The sequence below is a fragment of the Sebastes fasciatus genome, chromosome 11, assembly GCF_043250625.1.
Source record: "Sebastes fasciatus isolate fSebFas1 chromosome 11, fSebFas1.pri, whole genome shotgun sequence".
Taxonomy (NCBI): Eukaryota; Metazoa; Chordata; class Actinopteri; order Perciformes; family Sebastidae; genus Sebastes; species Sebastes fasciatus.
Genome location: NC_133805.1, coordinates 29,191,446 through 29,211,531, shown reverse-complemented (window position 1 = coordinate 29,211,531; position 20,086 = coordinate 29,191,446). Strand labels below are relative to the sequence as shown.

Genomic DNA, 20,086 nt, shown 5'->3' with positions numbered 1-20,086 from the left:
ATTTTCTCTGAAAGCACACACTGTAGGTTGCATAAGTGGTGCCTTGTCTTATGATTGACACGGACTTGAGTTCATTCTTTACCCATCTATTTACTATATTTACTCTAACATCACTACCGTGCATTATCCTCAGCCTGATATGTATTTATAGTGTGTGTAGGTGTGTGTATGAGTGCGCTGTACACCACTGTGCTCGCATTTTTAAAATCATTAGGGTCCCACGGTCGTTGATGGAGCTTCCAGGAGATCTCTCATGAAAATCATAAATGGTTTCATTTCACTATAATTTAATTCAGTGGCACTTAATTAATCAGGATGAGTAAGACTGGACTTTGTAATCATAATTTACACGTTAAAAAAATGCTGCTAGAATCTCCGCATTTCAGCCACTTGTTTATCCGAATGCCTGCGTCATATATGTGTTTATAGTTCATCTTTCATGTCAAGTAGGTCACCAGATGGTCACCGGGCCGCGCCAATTCTCCCATGTTGGCGGCCATGACAGTTAAGACCACGTGGAGTGACCCTAATTAGTCAATTAGCCCACGAGGGGCGCCCCAACGATGTCTGGGGCCGCCGAGCCGCTCCGCGTGCACGCAAATAAAAACGCCACCGTCCAGCCTCTATTGTTTCACTGTCTGTGCTTGCCATTGTTGGAGGCAGCGAGCCCCATCCCCCTCCTCCTCTTCCTCACCTTCTTCATCTTCCTTTCCCTCGCTTTGCCGTTCCATTGATCTCCTCCGTCTTGATTGGGAGTGACAAACAGTGGGGGCCGTCTGAAAGGTTGCGTTCGTTAGTGGCCGTTCGTCGTTACAAGACGTGCGCGCATTCCTGCAGACATGATGGGGGAAGAGACGGGGGGGTTACATGGCCACACACACACACACACACTCATACACTGGAGGACGCACATATATTCTCAAAGTGGTCCCTGGAGAAAGCCTGGATACAAGGAGGAGAGCATTCCAATACACTGACAAACACACTTCCAGTACAGGAGAGACACACACTGTACGCTGTACTCCGAACTTTGGTCCACATTAAGATTTCTGCTTCTTTCAACCCAGCTTTGTCTTCCTGTGCTATTTCCAGGGAGACACACAAACATACACACACTCCCCTACACACACACACACACACACACCCAAAAGCACTCTTCGTCCTTTCATGTCATGTTGCTGAGCAGTCAGAGACGCGGAGAGGAGAAGAAAGGAGGGAGGTCTGCCTGAAACAAAACATCCAGCAGAACATCCAGTCTCATGTAACGCAGCAACAATTACACGATGAGAAGAGAGAACACGTTTATTTGTGATTTCAAGTGGAAGCAGCCAGGCAGGAGAAGTTGACATGTTACCAAAGAAACTGACTTCAGTAGCACCTGCGAGTTATCACAGTTTGTAGTACGACTATCAGGACAGGTTTTTAATCGTGCGGGGAAAACAACATGACGTCTTAAAAGAGGGCATGCTAGAGGGATTTCTAAGATCATTTAAATGGATTTCTGGTCAAATCTGCACTGACGGCAGTCATAGAGAGAGGGGGTGATTGAAACTGTTAATGCTGAAACATACATCTGATGGTATGTGTCCATAGGATCCGTCCTTTCCATGCTTCCCATTCATTGTCTATGTAAGCAGCCGCATAATGCATTCTGGTAGCATGGCGGCACGATTCAAGAGACGGGGCGTCACATTAGCCGCTCCTCATTTGCATAAATTTGAGGTTGAGGCTACTTTCTGCAAGTCAGGGTTGTCCGGCACGACCCGCTGCCTCTGGAAACTCCCTAGAAACTAACCCTTGTGGATCTAAATTAAAATATTTTCCGAAACACATTTCCGTGAACTATTTTCATAATGTAAGAGCAAAAAGTTTTCAAACAGAACGCCATGTTGGTTCCAGTTTGAAAGCTGGGAGCAGCAGCCCACAAGGGAAAGCGTTCGTCCGATCAGGTGCCTAGTGGCAGCCCATCAAGCGGCCAATGCTGGGAAGCGTTGTGATCCCTTGCGTCCTAAAAACGCCCCTGTAGACACGTACCGTGAAGGTAAAAGTGTTCACCTTTTCCAAATGGCCACACTCAAAGATGCAGCCTTAAACCTGTCTGTCATTAGGGCTGTGCATTGGCAAGAATCGTGTAACCCCATACGTATCATGATACAGGGGTGACGATTCAATATTTATAAAGGCGATAAATTGTGATTTTTAAATATAATTTACCTTCTAACTATCATAGCAAAAAGAACACACCACCATAAGCATAACATCTGAGTAAAAAAGATTATTTTTTTATACAATCAGAACAGTGGGATCTGCATTTGCATTTATTACAATCCCTGTCAAATCAAAGCACCACTTTTCGAGGGCACATACACTGAGAGAGTGCATCTCTTTGCAAATTAAATGAAGTATTGACATATAAACTATTAATTAAAAATCGATACAGCATCACAAAACATAATATTGCAATATAATTTTTTTTCTTTCTGTCTTTATATCCTCCTCCTGGCTGCGTAACACTGACTACTTGATCTGTCTCCGGTCTTTATGTGTGTCTTTGTAGTCCTGAGGTGATGAATTGTACAAATGGGGATAAAGGTGCAAAGTCTCTCTTCAAAGTCATTCATGGTGTTTGCACATGAAAAGTGATGTAAGAAGTTGTTTGAAGAATGATAACTGTATGGTAAGGGGTTGTCAACTCTCAGATTTCTGTATTCTCTTCAAATATCCAGTATCAGCAGGTCTCTACAGGTCTAGGTGTCTATTTTATCCGTGGTGAAGACGGTACCATGATATTTCAATGTAAGTGACCTCTCTAATAGTTCCTTAAGCGAGGATTGCACATCGTTTCCCTTACTAAAGGAGAATATGGGATCCGTCCATCATTTCTAAACAGTGTTTGTGTACCGACAGTGCTGCCAAAACCCCGAGAAAAATACAGCTCTGTTTGTTTATGCTACGAGCTCATCTTGGACATTGGACAGTTTATGTGTTGCACTTCACTAGCTGTTGATTTTGGCTAACGTCATCCATTAGTCATGTAACCTCATCCCCTTTCAATTTTAAAAGCCCTGATTTTGGTTCTTGCCACAGGATGACATTTCAGTTGTGTGTCTGCATTTTCCCAGAAGAAAGCTGCTGTCTGTTTGCGTGTGTTGGATGGGCCCTGAAAGCAATAGAGAGGGGGAAGTGTATGTGTGTGTGTGCGTGTGTGTGAGCCGATGGACGACAAGGGCGACTCCATTTCTTAGGTCAAGCTTCGGGTCACCTCGGTTGCCCTGGTAACCCTGTTCTGGCTGGGTTGCTTGGCAACAATCCTCTTTTGTTCCAAATGATTTAATTTGAAGCATATCTTCCCTCGTCACCCTTGGCTCAGTGGCTCACCCTTCTCTCCCTCCTTCCCTCCCTCCTTCCCTCCATTCCTCCATCACTCCGTCTCTTCCTTCATCCTCCTCAGCTTCTCTCTTTTGCTGAAGCTTTAGGACTCTTCCCCCTTTTTCTAATCTTGGCCCTTCCCCGGGCATCAAGAGCCCTATCCTTCTTGTGCCTGGTGTATAAGTCTCTGCTGTTATCGGAAGGTTTTACGAGTGGATAGGTGTGTGTGAGTGTGTGTGAGAGAGAGAGAGAGAGGGTGTGCGTCTGTGTGTGTTTGGGCTGCAGAGGTGAAGAGTGTGTGTGCCTCACAGTATGTGTCTTCTCTGGTGGAGAAAAATGGTTAAATGATGAAAAACAATATCACAACATCTGTATTTGAAATTCTATTACAAAAATATAAATACACTTCGTGGCCAAAAGTATGTGGACGATTGTTGAATATTTCAGTCCAAAACCGTGCGCATTAATCAGATGTTATAACATCCTTCGGTCTACTGGGAAGGCTTTCCACAAGATACTGGAGTCTGGCTGCAGGCATGTACTCCCATTCAGCCACAAGAGCATCGTGGGTCTTTTGGCCGAATCAAACCATGCCACGCTGATTTGCTTTTCCATTACCAGTCTTAGCGCACTGCGTTGTGCTGAGTTGCGCCCAAGCTGGACCATCTCCTGAGTGGGGCCAAAGTGCATCAGATCTGCCTCAAAGCGGGTTGCGGTGACGTCTCTGTGTTGCAAGACTCAACTTATGTCTGGGCAGGAGACGAGAGAGAAAGATTAAAAGTCTCTGCGTGTTCAGCTCTATATGCTTTTGTAGCTTCTAACCCAATTTGTGGTTTGAAGTTTAGTTTCTCGCCTGCGTCCCTGTTTGTACTTTCACATATCTGCTTTATTTTACTGTTTTGCTTTCAGCTGTATAGGAGTCGTGTTAAAGCTGCAGTAGGAAGAACGTTTTTGGCATCATTGGGCAAAATTGGGCTTTCAGCATATTGTAATGCAAGTGCTCTGAGAGATAACTAGACTTCTGCACCTCCTCAAGACGGGAGACTTGGACAAATCTCAGGTCATTTCAGAGAAAGAGAGCGTTCCTATTGGTTTTGCTCTGGCTGGTGGGCGGTCCTTGGAATATTGATCAGTGCTGCCTAGCCGTTTGATTGGACTTCGCGAGTGATTGAAAGCTGCTCAGAGACGGCAGCTGGATGGCAAACTCCAGCTTGGCTTTGATTGGTTGTTTTCCTCCGGTCTGTGAAATCATGTCGATGCCATTAGGAGCTTTTATTGTGAAGAATTAATAAGAAATTAAATGTGTTACCTCAACAAAAACAAGTCTACTAATACTGCAGGCAGGAGGAAACAAGCAGCAATAATAACAGGGGACCTTTATTGTGAAGAATACAGGAAATGAAATGTGTTTTACTAGTCTCAGCCATGGTTACACAAACCTTCAAGCCGGTAGCACGGTTGTAATGGAGATCCAAATCCCTGCCGTGAGTCAAACCGAGTCAAGCCAAGCCAGCACATGTGTATGGAAAAGGAGCTTTAGTGAGGTCGCGCACTGATGTCGAACACAAAGTGAAGTCTAAGCACTTGGCCTTACTTTGTGCACAGAGGCATTGTCATGTTCAAACAGGAAAGAGCTCCTTCTCAAAGTGTTGGAGTCACAGTATTGTCTAAAATGTCATTGTATGCTGCAGCATTAAGATTTACATTAATTAGAACTAAGGGGGCCCTAGCCAAAAAACAGACACAAACCAAAAACACACAGGGCGGTCCACGTATCTTTGGCATATATAGTGTTTGATATGACAAATTATGCAAACTCACGTACCAAATGATCTGATGTTCTGTCTAGCTTTACATCAAACACAACTCTTCATACATGTAAAACTTCATCAATTAATTTGGATAGTTTTTAATCAGACTCATTCATCTTGATAACTGCATTTGGTGAAACAGTAACATCATCACGATGTGATCCCACTGAAAGACGAACAGTGATATCAAATTATCACCCACTGTGTGCACGTCCATTTCATGCTTATGTAAGAGTGAGTGTGTGTGTGTGTGTGTGTGTGTGTGTGTGTGTGTGTGTGTGTGTGTGTGTGATAGTGTATTTCCCATAACAGATCAGAAACTTTTTACAGCCTTCTTGTTATTATTGCGGTCTTGAAAGATGGGTGTTGTCTGTACAGAGAGAGAGAGAGAGAGAGAGAGAGAGAGAGAGAGAGAGAGAGAGAGAGACAGCAGGAGCTAAAGGGAGAACGAGTGCAGGTTCTGAGGCCCTTAGAGGATCTAGTGATCTTAGTCCAAAGGGCAGCCTTCTGGTAATTGACTACTCATTTCTTTAAGTGGCCTATTGGCAGTGGCAGTCAGTGCATTTGCCAAGGCATTAAAGATTTCACTCTCTTTATCTTCCTCTATGTGTGTGTGTGTGTGGACGGACAGATGAAGCTAAAGTTATCTTTTTTCTTATCAAACAGTGACTTCTGTTTGGCGAGGTTCCTGCGTGCAAACTGGTGCAGTAAATGGATCTTCTCTTTGAAATCAAAAACATCTCTCTGTCTCTGTCTCTCCATCTGTCTGTGTCCAATCGGTTCATTTTTAAAGAAGCTTAGCTGGCACAGCTGTCAAATAATGAACAGCATTACCAGCGCGCCTTACAGTACATTACATTTACAGTACAATAAAAGGAATGCATCAAAACCATGGATGTATTAAGAGAGCTGGATACAGCGTTGGAGGCGTTGGCCCCCGTTGATTCCTGTGAAAGTTGCTCAGTGGCGCATGATGCCAAAATGGCTCGACTTCTGAGCGGAATAGTACCCGGATCTTCCGGCGATCTTCCGCATCCATTGGGCCCACGGAGCAGGCGCAGTAGCGTCCGCTCGGTCACATGGCTCGGTCACGGGGTCACAATCGTCAGACTTCTCTTTCCCAATGTAAGTCTATGGGAAAAAGTGTTTTTGGGCACAATGGCATAACGTGATGGTCACGGATGTTGTAGTACCGCCTTTTGGCCACTACTAAAATTGGCATCAAAACACTACAGAGAGATGATCATAGAAATAATTTTGATATAACAAACGGTAGCTGACTAATGGGTTTCATGATTAGCAACTGAATAAAGAATATCTGACATTAAAGTATAGGTTCATTTCATTTCATATGTACGGTGAAAGAGGTTTACTGCAATCATTCGTCCTGTCCATAGCTCTGAAGCAACTTCAATGCAAGAAATGAGAGACAAAATCCAGACCTTGTTCTGTGCAAAAATGCTTTCTGTAGTTAATTTAAAGTTAATATGAAGCTTCAGCAGTCTTAGATTGTTGACAGTTGCATGTAAGTTTATTGCTGGTGTTTTGTCCAGACATAAACCTCTCTACAAGACAGGAGCAGGGCCACAAAATCAGATAATAATTCACAACAACTCTATCGCCAGACAAGAGTGCTGATAGATGATTCTGCAAAAACCTGGGTTACAGTTCAGTGCCAACCTTTTTTTTTGTTTGTTTTATTTCTCACTTTCTGGTGCATGAAAGTTGGACACCCATCCTTTTTGTCTCACTACAAATTGGGCACACTATTTTCTTGCATTGGCACTGATTATGCCACTGGACATGATCACGAGTTGCAGAATCATCCAATGTGAATGTCCCAGGATACTGGTCTGTGTAGAACCTGCTTTACTTGATATTGTACCTTAGTGGTGCTAAAAAAAACAACTGAAATGCAGTGAATCTGAAGCTTTTTGGGCTCTTGGACTTAATCATAGACTGTATATAAGAAGTGGACGTAGTCACGGTGACTTCATCCATTGGTTAGTGGACTGCCGTTTTGAAGCCTTGAGTTCGGCATTTTGTTTTTTTGCACCCAGTAGTGACACGAGTAAATTCACCCGAACGCTGAATAAGGTGTTTTCAGGCGACCAGAAAGGTTATAATTAACCTAGACCTCGAATCTCTAGAAGAGACACAGCTGACACGCAGCCGAACTGCAGTGTGGCTGCTTTAACCTGTTTAACATGGACTCTGAAATTAAAAACAACAGGTTCCGCAGCCGCCACACGCTGCTGAGGTTCCCTGTGTGGACAAGGCGTAAGCAGAAAACACAAACAACATCCAGACAGGACAACGCTGTGGTTGCAACCTGTCAATCACAAGGTAGCCACGCCCTAAAGCATCCCCTGCTTTACGGTCTATTTGACTCTAAATGGGACCATAATTTACTAAATGAACATCATGCTGTATTGAAGAAGACTTGAAACTAGTGATTGAGACCATAAACTCATGTTTACAATGTTTACTGAGGTAATAAATCAAGTGAGAAGTAGGCTCATTTTCTCATAGACTTCTATACAATCAGACTTCTTTTAGCAACCAGAGGAGTCGCCCCCTGCTGGCTGATAGAAAGAATTCAGGTTTAAGGCACTTCAGCATTGGCTTCACTTCTCAGACCCTGGAGGTAGCCCACTGGATGTAATCCAGGCTTCTTCACTACCAGGAAGTATCCCTCCGCCATGGATCAGCGAGGGAACTCTTTCCGAGGAAACACAAAGAGGGAATTTCATACAAAAAAGACCTGAACTTTAGAAGATACCCACTTGGTTTGACTAACTCAGACTGCTGAAGCGTTATATTAACCAACTGGACTTAAGAATGAGTGATTTTGCCTCAGAAAGAGATCCCCTCAGACATGTATGGAGAGGAGGAATGAATGACTACATGGGCCGATAACTCCTTCAGCCTTCTCATTGTATTAAGATGGCCTATCCGTTAACTCTTATCAGCTCTCACTGTTGCTCTCTCTCTCTCCACCCCACCACTCACACAACCCTTATTCTGTATTTTTTTTTTTTTTATCTTTCCATCCCTCTGTCTCCTTTTTGACTTTCTGTCTTTCCACTCTGCTCTACTTCCCCTCCATCTCGCTCTCATTGTTTTTTTATGCTCTTTCAGTCTCTTTGCCCCCTTTTCTAAGTCACCCTGTCATCTCTCCTCATTGGTCTCATCTATCTATATATGCTTATTTCTGCCATGTCCTTCGCTCACCTCTCACTCTCTCTTTCCCTCTTTTTCATTCTCTTTCTCTCTGTTTTTCCCCTGTGCTTTTTCCTCCATCTCTCTCTCTCACCGCGCTAACTCTCTCTGTCTTTCTCTTCCTGGCAAATCATTATTCTTTTTCTTTTGTCAGCAGTGATGCTGCTGCCCTTTTCTGCAAGCTGAACCCCTCTCCCTCCCTCCTCCTCTTCCTCCTCCTCTTCTCTCTCACCCCGCGCTCTCTTTTCTTTCTCATAGCGCTGTTCCAGTGGCAGGGTGGGGCGGCCGGCTTGGCGCCTCACTGCTGCTGCAGATACACTGCTGGGCTCTGATGGGAGTGGTGTGTGTGTGTCTGTGTGTGTGTGAGGGGGGGGGGTGTAGCTGGTGGAGGATGAAGATGAAGAAGTGGAGGGGGATCGTCTGAGCTAACTATGTTTGACAGGCAGCAGAGGAAGGGTGGGGTGGCAGGGTCGGTGCTGCAGGAGGTGGTCGGAGGGGGTACTTGACGGGAGGTGGGTGGGGGCTGTTTTGGGCTCCCAGAATCCCCCGCAAACCCTCAGCCCTGAGAAAAAAGGCGGGCTGGAGGACAAACTAAGGGCTAAAGAGTTTGTTTGTGCTAAAACAGCAGGCGGGGGTGCTTAAATCCCAAATACACAGACCAATCCCACACCCCCCCCCCTTCACTTCCCCACCCACCCACACCCCTCAAAGATTATAAGTAAATTGTTCAGCGCCCCCAGATGACGGCAACAGGACAACAAAATGAGAATGGCAACAACAAGCGTTCCTCTATTAAAGGCTGCGAAGCAGCGAAAATCAGGCGGAAAACAAAGCCTTTCGCTACACCCGCTCCGCTCCGCACTTCACAAGCCGGTGAAGTGTTCTTCTCGCAGTGAAAAAGGAGGCTGCTGCTTGAAAGAAAAAAAATGTTTTTCAAATTGCAGATGTTTTGGATTGTTATTTCATTCACTTGGCAAATGTTCAAATATCTGGTTTGGATTTGCATTTTGACTCACACCAGGTGTACGATGGGGTGTAAGGAATGGAGAGAGGGATACAAAAAAAAAGAGTGGGGAGCTCTTAGAGGGTAGAGGTGGGCAGAAGGGCACGCATACACACATACACACTCATACATACACATTTACCCAGGGGGATGGGTGGTGGTTGGGGACAGCTGGGCATAGATGGATGGTGTGGGGGAGGTTTCTCTGTGTCGGTGTGTGTGTGTGTCTGTCTTTCTGAATGTGTCCTCTGTGCGCTTTGTGTGCATGTTTGCTTCATGTTTCCAACTGGATCAGATGTATTTTTAAGGACATTTTTACGTATTCATGTCTTTCTGTAAGCGTAGATGTTGTTTGTGCTTGCATGTCCTCCTGTCTGTATGTTTTATGAGTGTGTGTGTGTGAGTGTGTGATTCTGATGGTGGGGGGTGGGAGTGTCCGCGTGCTTGCAGTGTGTGCCAGTGGATGCCTCTGTGTGTGTGTAATGGCCTGTATCATACCATGCCATATCAAACCGCACACTGTTGCCTGAATTTCCCATCAAATGTGTACAGCGTCGCCAGCCCCATGACACATGGCTCTGTCTGTCACACACCACAGCGCTGCTCTCTGTGCAGCTGCAATAGAATAAGGATACGCACACACACATGCGCACAGCCTCAACCACATGCAGATAAAAACCATCTCATAAATCAAACAGATACTTCGCTGTCCCACACACTTGTGCACAAACAGATAAATTCCTCCCTGCAAAACAAATACAACTGAGTGCAAACACACACACACACACAGACACACAAAGACACACACACACACACACACATCGATAATAAGCTTCTATAGACTCACACTTTCACACGTGTGAGGAGACATGTACACACATTAAGATAATTACCTCGTGGCAAAGCAACTATATACGCCCTTACGTGCAAACACCTGCAAATACACACACTTTACGCACACCACACGTGCACAAACATGTGGATAATAATCTCGTCACACACACTTAGCCCAGACCTACATGCAGAATGTGCACACACACACACATACATGCACGCACAGACTTGTATTACGGTAAATAAAGTTCATTAACCTGCGCTAATTAGCAGCAACACTGTAAAGCTTCCCAGGGAGAACAGGAAAAAGGAGGGAAAGAAGGAATTAAGGATGCTGAGAAGTAAACGAGATTATCAGGAATGGGGGAGGAGGGGGAGGAGGGCTCGACAGAAGGGCGAAGAGGTGAGGGAGGACGGGAGGAAACCGAGGAGGACATCGGGGCAGATGGAGAGGAGGAGGGGGGAGAAGATGGAGCGAGACAGATGGAGGAGGAAGGAAGAGAGGGGGTGAACATATAGAGATGGCCAAGGTGGTTGGAATTTTTCACTGTTTGCTCTTTTTAAGGAGTGAATGAAGCTGTTTTTATTAAAGGAAGAGTTCAATACTTTTGGGAAAGACACTAATTTGGTTTATTCCTGAGAGTGAGATAAAAAGATCAATGTCAATCTCATGTCTGTGTGTTTAGTATCACGCTGGTCAGGACTTTGTTAGCCTAGCTTAGCTGAACAACAGGTGGGGGGCACAGTGGAAAAAAATGCACCTATTGACACCTGTGAATCTGACTTATTTACACAATGTGTGTTTAAGTGATACAGAACAGGCGGCAACCTGCGGGTCTGAGAAGTGAAGGAGATGCGGAAGTGTCTTAAACTTGCATTCTCTCTAATAGCCAGCAGGGGGCGACTCCTCTGGTTGTATAGAAGTCAATGAGAAAATGAGCCTACTTCTCACTTGATTTATTACCTCAGTAAACATTGTAAACATGAGTTTATGGTCTTAATCGCTAGTTTCAAGTCTTCTTCAATACAGCATGATGTTCATTTAGTAAATTATGGTCCCATTTAGAGTCAGATAGACCATGAAGCAGGGGATGCTTTAGGGCGTGGCTACCTTGTGATTGACAGGTCGCTACCACGGCGTTGTCCGGTCAGGGAGTTGTCTGTGTTTTCGTCTGAGAACTGTAACCCTTTCATAGTGTTTTCAGCTCATGAAAGTTAATTATAACATTTTTGGTCAGCTAAAAATGTCTTATTAAGCGCTTGGTTGTACTTAGCTCCACCCACTTGTGTCCAGTGTTGGAAATTAACTTTTTTGTCCACTTGCCACTGTGGCTAGTGGATTCCAAAATCTAGCAGCTACTCAATAGATTATGTTTTTTTGGCTGGTGAGGGAAGCAGATCTAGCATCCACTGGTGTATTTTACCAGCATTTGGCTGGTGGCTGGTGCTAATTTCCAACCCTGCTTGTGTCACGTCCAGAGTATAGTGTCTAGAAGGGAACCCGCAAGTTGGGGAAACGCTCGCGTGATGGTTAAGGTTAGGCGTTGATCTCGAATAGTTATGGTAAGGATAGGTCGTCGGGCAGCGAGTTTTTGCAAGTTTTTGCAGATCTCAGATCAGATTTCGCAATTTGCGGATTACCTTTTAGACACGACCCACTTTCGGTTGCAAAAAACAAGATGGTGACGGCCAAAATGCTGAACTCAAGGCTTCAAAACGATAGTCCACGAACCAGTGGGTGATATCACGTTGACTACGTCCACTTCCTATATACAGTCTATGAGTACAAGAAATGTAAAATGGCTTCATTTGATTTTAGGAGGAGTTTTATTTATCCACCAAGTACTTCTGTGCCACTTCTCCAGATACGGATTGCCAGAAACGGTTAATGAGCACCTGATTTTGGTCTCTGTACGGGTACGATGGTACCAAACCTGGCAACCTCACTGTAGACTCAGGGTTGTTCTTTGGATGTATTGAGAGAGCTTGCTGCCAATTCGCCCCAGCAGGAAACCACGCTACTGCAAACAAATTGAAATCCCCTGCCACCTTAAAAGGACTTTCCCCACAGACCACCTACAAGAGACACCTTAACTACAATCAAGGTCAATTATCACTCTTTTGTCTAAATCATTATGGTTTCATATTTGTAAAACCTCCCCAAAGCTTAGAAAAGCTATTTTTATGTGCATGACATCATCCCAATATGAAGTCTGTGGACCGAGCTGCAGGTACCAGGGAGAAAAACACTAATCTGGAAGCAAACCAGGTGGCAGGTCTGCAACCAAAGATTATTTTCATTAGCAGTTAATCTGCTGTTAATAATATTTTGGTGTGTTAAACATTAGAAAACTGTGAAAAGAGCCCATCACAATATCCTAGAGCCCAAAGATATTTAGGTATGATCCAAAACGTGGGTGACTCAAACAGTCACGGAAAGAGAGAGAACACTGTGGCAGCAGCATGATGTGCCGTTGTAGACTGCAGGTAGACGAGACCTGAAACAATAACCGATTCCACCCACTTTTACTGAATGTAATTTGCGTGGACCTGTGATTTCAGTTCCACCTAAAGCTACAAATTGCCTTTTCCGTTTATGTACGTAACTAACGAACAAGATACAAAGAGTTAATTCGTTTGCTTCCTTTGTTCTAGTGAAGGATCTCCTAATAGTGAGTACTTGCTTGGTGTATTTTCTCTCTTTGTACAGGCTAATTGTTTACCTGCGTCCAATCTTCTTGCTACATTAAACACGCCTTGACTGCAGCTCTGTATGTATTCGCACAGACATGAGATGGATATCGATCGTCTCATGTAGCTCCCAGAAAGAAAGCAAATAAGCCTATTCTTTTAAAAAAAAAAAATGGGTTGAAACTATTCCTTTAAGTTTTCCCCCCCTCTTTATTTCATCATTTGAGGACCCTCGAGGTCCTCACACTTCCTCCGTTGTCTCACTAGCTTCCTCTCTCCTCCCTCCCATTCTTTCACACACACACACACACACGTACGCCTCATTTTAACACCCACCCTCCTCTACATACCCTTATCCATCCATCTTCCTCTCTCCCCTCCTCCTCTCTCTTGATATCCCAGTCAGCCTTCTACCTCTGCGTTCTCTCACCTTGTTGCCGGCTTGGGGAAGTGTAAATTGTGTTTCTTTAAATACCCGTGTCTTCCGCGGGCTTACAGCTCGAGGGGGGGGGAGATGGTGGAGGAGTGGATGCGAGGCGAGAAGAAAGAAGAGCAAGCCACAGTGTTTAACTTAACGTCTGCTAAGGATAGATAGGTCTCTCCTTTCATTTTTGCAGCTTGGGTGTTTAGCCTGACTTAACCGTTTAAACTCTGGCTGAACTTCATTTCCCCCCCCCCCTTTAACTTTGCTCTTAAGTAGCTTCAAAGGTAAGAAGAACAGCTGTATCTGTATCTGAGGCTTATAGGGGTCAAATGCTACTGGCGAGTGACTCTGTCGTGTTTGTGTAAACCGGTACGGACCGGTGGATGGTTTGGTTGTGCCATCAGGACAGATAATTTGATCTTTAAATAGCTTTATCTCTCTGGCGCCCATCTCAACGCCCACTGCTGCTAACCCCTCCCTTCTGACCGTATAATGAATGCTTACGTCCATTTGAAACATTGCTAAAAGATTTATACATTATCCTGATGCAGTCCAATTCTACCCACACAGTGCTCCAACTAAATTAACTTAGCTGTGATTAAAATTTGACCGATAGGCCTAACAAGGTTGCTGCCACGCTCATATACTGTACAACAGCTAGTGATTTGTAAGCATCAGTGGAGCTTTAAATTTAAGATGCAGAGTGCAGTGCCGTTTAATCATCATTAAAACATTTTACTCAATAAGAGCGAGATTAACCTTTATTTATTAGCCTGCATTAATTTACACTGAAACTTTTTTTTGTAAGCCACCCACTACATGCACAGTCTGATCTGTTGGTCTCCGAGCTCCGCTGGAGTAGCTGGGGATTAAATGCCTTGCTCGAAGGCACTGCGGCAGTGGTAATGAACAAGTGCAAATTTTTACTTTTAGATTTACCCTGCCAGTCCACGGATCGAATCTGCAGTCTTCCAGGCGCCTTCCCACTTATCTAACCTTTAGGCCCTCAGTGCCCCAGATCAATAATTTGAAATAAAAATAAAAGACTTTTAAATGACCAAATAATGATTTTATTTAAAAAAAAAAAAAAAAAAAAAAATGTATGGAATTTCTCCTCCTCAGCTCTTCTGGAACTATGGATGGGTCATTATTTATTACAAAGGTGAGCTTAGTTTGAGCCCTCAAGACTTTATTTAATTTCTGTTGGCGAAAACATTATGCAAATTTAATGCAGATGGAGAATATGTGATGGTGTTATGCTGTGTGGGAAAATGTTTTCTTTCTACACACTTTAAAGATATTAAAAAAGAAATTTAAAGGTGCAGTGTGTAGGATTTGGCGGCATGTAGGGATGAGGTTGCAACCAACTGAAACTTCTCCCACGTGCAAAGCGTGCATTACTGTGGCCGACACAAACGCCAATAGTCCTATCTAGAGCCAGTGAAGAGGACCCCCTCCATATGTAGATTAGGGCTGGGCAATATATCGTTATTATATCGATATTGTGATATGAGGCTAGATATTGCCTTAGATTTTGGATATCTTATTATGGCATAAGTGTTGTTTTTTTCCTGGTTTTAAAGGCTGCATAATGGTAAATATGATGTATTATTCTGAACTTACCAGCTGTAAGTTACTGATGATTATTTATCAATAATATCATTGTCTAAATATTTAGTGAAAGCACCAATAGTCAACCCTACAATATCGTCGCAATATCGATATCGAGGTATTTGGTCAAAAATATTGTGATATTTGATTTTCTCCATGTCGCCCGGCCTTATGTAGCTATAAACGGCTCATTCTAAAGTAACGAAAACACAACGATTTGTGATTATACCCCAAAGAAAACATACTTATTAATATTCATTTCTGCCAATAGAAAATGTTAAATGCTTCACACTGTTTCTTTAAGGGGAAAATGATAGTTCAACAGGTTAAAGGCCCTGTTCTCGGATGATAGTATGAACTCAGGATTCGCTCTGGATAAACATTACACATATGTAAAGAGTTCTGTGAATTGTGTCTATCTCCTCATTCCGTTCATCTCTGAAGAGCCACTAATTGACCACTGAAACTGTACCAGCACAAATCTCACTCTGAGTCTTGAACACAGGTTTGTTCTTGGTCCGAAATGCCAGATTTCTGCGGCGGCCAAAGATAAGACACAAGTTTGGCTAACTTGTCGCAGCTCATTGCGGTTGGCTTGATGAGTGATGCACTGGGACAGCCAGTTTACCCAAAGTGTTCATGCCAAGTAGAGGAGCTCTTGCGATCAGCCGCAAGAATTAGCCCAAGACGCTATTAAAGGAGACACTAATCCGCGCTGCACTTGACCACACATTCAGCCCTCAGCCATCATGGTGCTTAGATAAACTAACCACAAGGTCAGAGCTGCAGTGAAACACCAGGGAGCGACTTACTCTGACACGCAGCGCTCTGGAAGTCTCTGAGCGAATCCTACAGGCGAACGGCAGCTGTACCTTTAAGACCTCTGAATCCTCTGAGCGCCACGGGCAAACCCAAGAGTTTTCTTTTTTCTTTTCTTATAACTTGTGTTTTCCGAGACGCTGAACTGGCCACAAAGCTGGCTTTAAAATTGCAAAGAAAGATACCACATAAAAGTTACTGCCTGCTGCTCTCAGCTCATGTTCTACAAAACAACAAAAGTGTGTTTTTGATGCTACATGCAGTTAGTTTGCTCGCCTCCTCTTCTGCATCCTCTTCTTCACGTGTCCCCCCCTCCCTCTTTCATGTCTTGATGGGAGTTCCGCCGAAGCGCACTTAAGCAGATGTTCTTCCTGCAGAAAAAAAAATCAATTCCACCGCCGGTGCAAGGATGTGATAACGCTCCACGCTGAATATAAACCTGTCTCCCGCTTGACAATTTGGTTCCAATTAAACTATTTATACACGCCATATTTTCAGGGGTGAGGAGACCGCTTTGGGGCATATCTTCTTAGGAGATGTTCCCTCCGTTGGCTTGGTCTTGTTGTCAATTATGCCATATTTTTGTTTTGCTTGAGATTAGGTTGAGCGAGCACTGGCACGTTTTGAAATGAGCGGGAAGGGAGGGGAGCGCAAAGCACGGCTGGGTGCACGCAGAGCCGCAGTAACTTAACTCGGCAAAAAGCGCCGCAGCGGCCAGCCTTGGCATTACTTGCTATTAAGAGGAGCTGCATATCTCACTATACATCCCTTATTCTGATTCACGTAATCGTCTGCCACCCTCGCTGAATCCAAAGAGCAGAATTAGCCTGCACCATCACCCGTTATCAAGGGAGTGCTGTTAAATACCATAATTTGAGCCAATTTGAATAGTGTTACACACCCAGTTCACTGTTCACTGGTTCTGTGGTGTTCCAGCTCCAGCTCCAGCTCCAGCCCCAGCCTTTAGAATCAATTCATTATGCTGGGTCATTTGTATTCTCTTTCTCTTTCCCTCTAACCTGCTCATTTCCATAATGCCTGTCCCGTTTGAGCTTGTTCTGTACCAGCCAATACATATGCATGGCGTTAAAAACCGACACAGATATTGACAAAAGAGGGTTACAAAGCCATTAGAGGTATGAGACAGTGCTCTTGTTGTTGCTTTGACCTGTCGAGAGCCACTCTCTGCCGTGGTCTCTTCATCTTCGCTGGTCCCTCAGGTCCTGCAGTCTCTGGATGCCAGGGCTGCTACTGACTCATCGCTCTTACATTGGCCTCGCAGACATACAACCAGATCGCCATTTGTCTGCTTTTTTTCTGTCCCTCTGACAGCATACCCTTGTGTGTGTGTGTGTGTGTGTGTGTGTGTGTGTGCATTCAGTATTTGCTTTCAGAAAGACAGATAGAGATATATAGATAATCTGACAAGCGCAGAAAGAGATGGGCGGGGGGAGATGGAGAGACAGAGAGAGAGCGAGGCAAGTAATGCATTTTGCGGGGTTCATCTGATTTGTGTGTTGGTGTGTGCTACTAAATTTGCTTGTATTTTCATATAAGCGCAGTGTCTCTCTGACTTGTCTCTGTCGCTCTGTCTTATGAATTTTTTTTCCCCTCCCTCTCTGTCTCCCGTTACCTAGACGACGACCCCTTGCAGCCAGTGACCTCAGATGAGACGGTGTCCGTGGGGGGGACGGTGACACTGACCTGCCATGTCCCCGAGAGCGATAACTCCTCACTGCAATGGTCCAACACTGCACAGCAGACCCTGTACTTTGGAGAGAAGAGAGGTGAGAGTCCAGACAGTCTGACATTTCCGTACCACAGAGATGTTGAAGGGTTGGGTATAGCTGCGTGTATCAAAGCTCAGGCCTTTCAAAACAGAGACATCTTTTCTGTTGTTGGGTTTATAGGCTATGAAAACAATAGGTTAGGATTTGGACAAAGATAGTAGTTTTGGTCATATATTTAAAAAGTTAGCGCGACCCTTCATGTGCTTCAAGTCAGTGTTGACTTTTCAATAGTTAACTAAATCTTTTGAGTTGCTTAATCTGACCCACTAAACCTTAAACTTCCAGGAGTGATAGTTCAGCAAAACTGCTTGAATCCTTTTCAGTTCTGTATGAATATTTTTGCTTTGGCAGTGAACAGCTTGCAGATACTTTCAAAAATGCGTTCATTACGGCTCCATTTACACTTCATTTGTGTCACATCTATGTATGAAATCCCAGCCCGGTCACACAAAAAGGTGTGTGAATGTCACGATAAGAGCGCTGTTCGTGCTTTAGGTGTGTCATTTTCACGCCATGTAGTCTGTACTGACTGCAATAGGTCCAACAAACACAGGACGTTCAACCAGGAGACTGATGTTTTGTTTTGTTGTGTTAGTGACGCTCGTCATGTGTTTCGTAGTGGCGTTAAATTGTTCCCATACATATATTACTTATAGGTTACATACTTATTTTAAGCCCATCAGCCATGACATTTTTCCTAAACCTAACTAAGTGGTTTTGTTGCCCCCTGTTGGTACTGCATCTTAATACACGCATGTAATATTCACGCCTCGGCGATGCTAAACCTGACACTGACACGCTATCCTGTGGTGGACAGGCGGGTTCACACTTAGCAACATATATGCATCCCTGGTGGCCAGATCACAGATCTGATTTCAATCCGTTTGTTTTTTTCCAGGCCGCATGCTAATCAGCATAGGTCCTTCTCTCGTACAGAAGGTGTTGGTAATGCTTGAAGAAGAATAACACCTGTACTTTACTAATTCAGTGACAATAATTAACACTAAGCAAAAAATGCTATATCTGTAACACAACAAACATGTGGATGAATTGCATTTATAGACTACAAGTGAGACAAAAGTTTTACATTCTTCACAGGCGTTCATTCACGCCTCTCCTTCACCTATACACTGCATTAAGTGGTTGAACCAATCAGGGATCAGATAAACGCTTCAACAGCTTGGTGCACCTTCTGTATCATCGCATGTGTTGAAATCTTTGGAGCAGATACGACGGCTTATTTCAGTACCACTTTAGCTGCCGTTACCACAAGGGATAGACCGTGAAGAGGTTACTTCTATAGGCGGCTTACTGACATAGTTACTCTTGGGTGGAGGAGTAAAGATTATGTGTCTTGGAGAGACGGATGCATTTACACCCTTTCACCATCTGGCTAGAATGCATCTTGGATGCAATTTGATCAGATAGCTATCCAATCTGTCCACAAGACACATGAAGTAACTACAAGTAAAAAGGGTTTTATGTTGATAAAAAAGCATGTTTTCTACAAAAAATATTTGGAGAGACAGGGTTGCGATAAATATGTTGTTGCTTTTCCATCTTTGCTGAACAAGGCACTAATAACTACTTTGTACTCAGTGGGTCAAAAGCTTTGTTCAAGAGAAAAAGCCTCAAACAGAGACCAAGAAAGCAAGCAACATGTAATATTGCATGGTGCCAAAAGTGCTCAATACGTGCAACAGCTGAAAACAAAAAGACAAAAACAAACCTCAGAGTCTGACAGGCACAAGTGCGTCACTGCGTCCAATTCAAACAGCTACTTTTAAGATAAACTATCTCATTTATCAATTTTGTGCAACTTCACAGCCTAACTGGCAGGTTAGCCAGATGGGCTTATAATGATCTTTTGAAACGAGAGACTTCCCACTCTTTGGTTCAGTGGTCCAACATCACATGACAGACCCTATATTTTGAGAAGAAAAAAAGAAGCGAGAGAAGGACAGCTAGTGGTGTGAAAAAATGTGATACTGTAAATAAGGAGTGACATTATAAATATGGTGCTAATGATTACTTTTGACTGTGTTGGCTCAAACCCATGGTTCAAAACATTGTCAGGAGTGAAAAGGGAGCAGACACTGCAGCCGGTTTGAGTATAAAGACAGGGACATTAGGCTATAATTGCAATAAAAACACATTTCCTTTTTTATTTGGCGTGATGAAAAAAAAAATGCCCCCAAAAGGATCTTTAAAATCAAATATTTTTGAAAGAAAACTTAAATCCTGACAAGCTCATATGTTATCTCCAACTTTTTCTAGTGTGTCTTTTTTTCAATGGCTCGACATCACACAACAGACTTGGTACTTGGGAGTGAAAAGAGGAGAGAGTGGTGCAGATGGAAGGAAGGAGGGGGTGGGAGGGTTGGAGAATGAGGAGGTGAGAGAGATAGAAAGACTCCCTCGTGCACGAATATGACACTTAACAGCAGAAGTGAAGCGATAGAGAGATGGAGTTAAGAATGGCGAGAGCAGGGACGGATACATGCCGAGAAGT

General features: G+C 43.9%; 1 protein-coding gene across 5 annotated transcripts in view; it reads left to right on the top strand.

Annotated features, from left to right (window-relative positions):
• cadm3 (cell adhesion molecule 3) overlaps positions 1–20,086 on the top strand; it is a 108,440-nt gene that overhangs the window by 27,568 nt on the left and 60,786 nt on the right. For all 5 annotated transcript variants that reach the window (XM_074652137.1, XM_074652136.1, XM_074652139.1 and 2 more), the window contains exon 3: positions 17,422–17,571. In XM_074652137.1, coding sequence (XP_074508238.1) covers positions 17,422–17,571 — 150 coding nt within the window. The remainder of the gene's footprint in view (positions 1–17,421; positions 17,572–20,086) is intronic.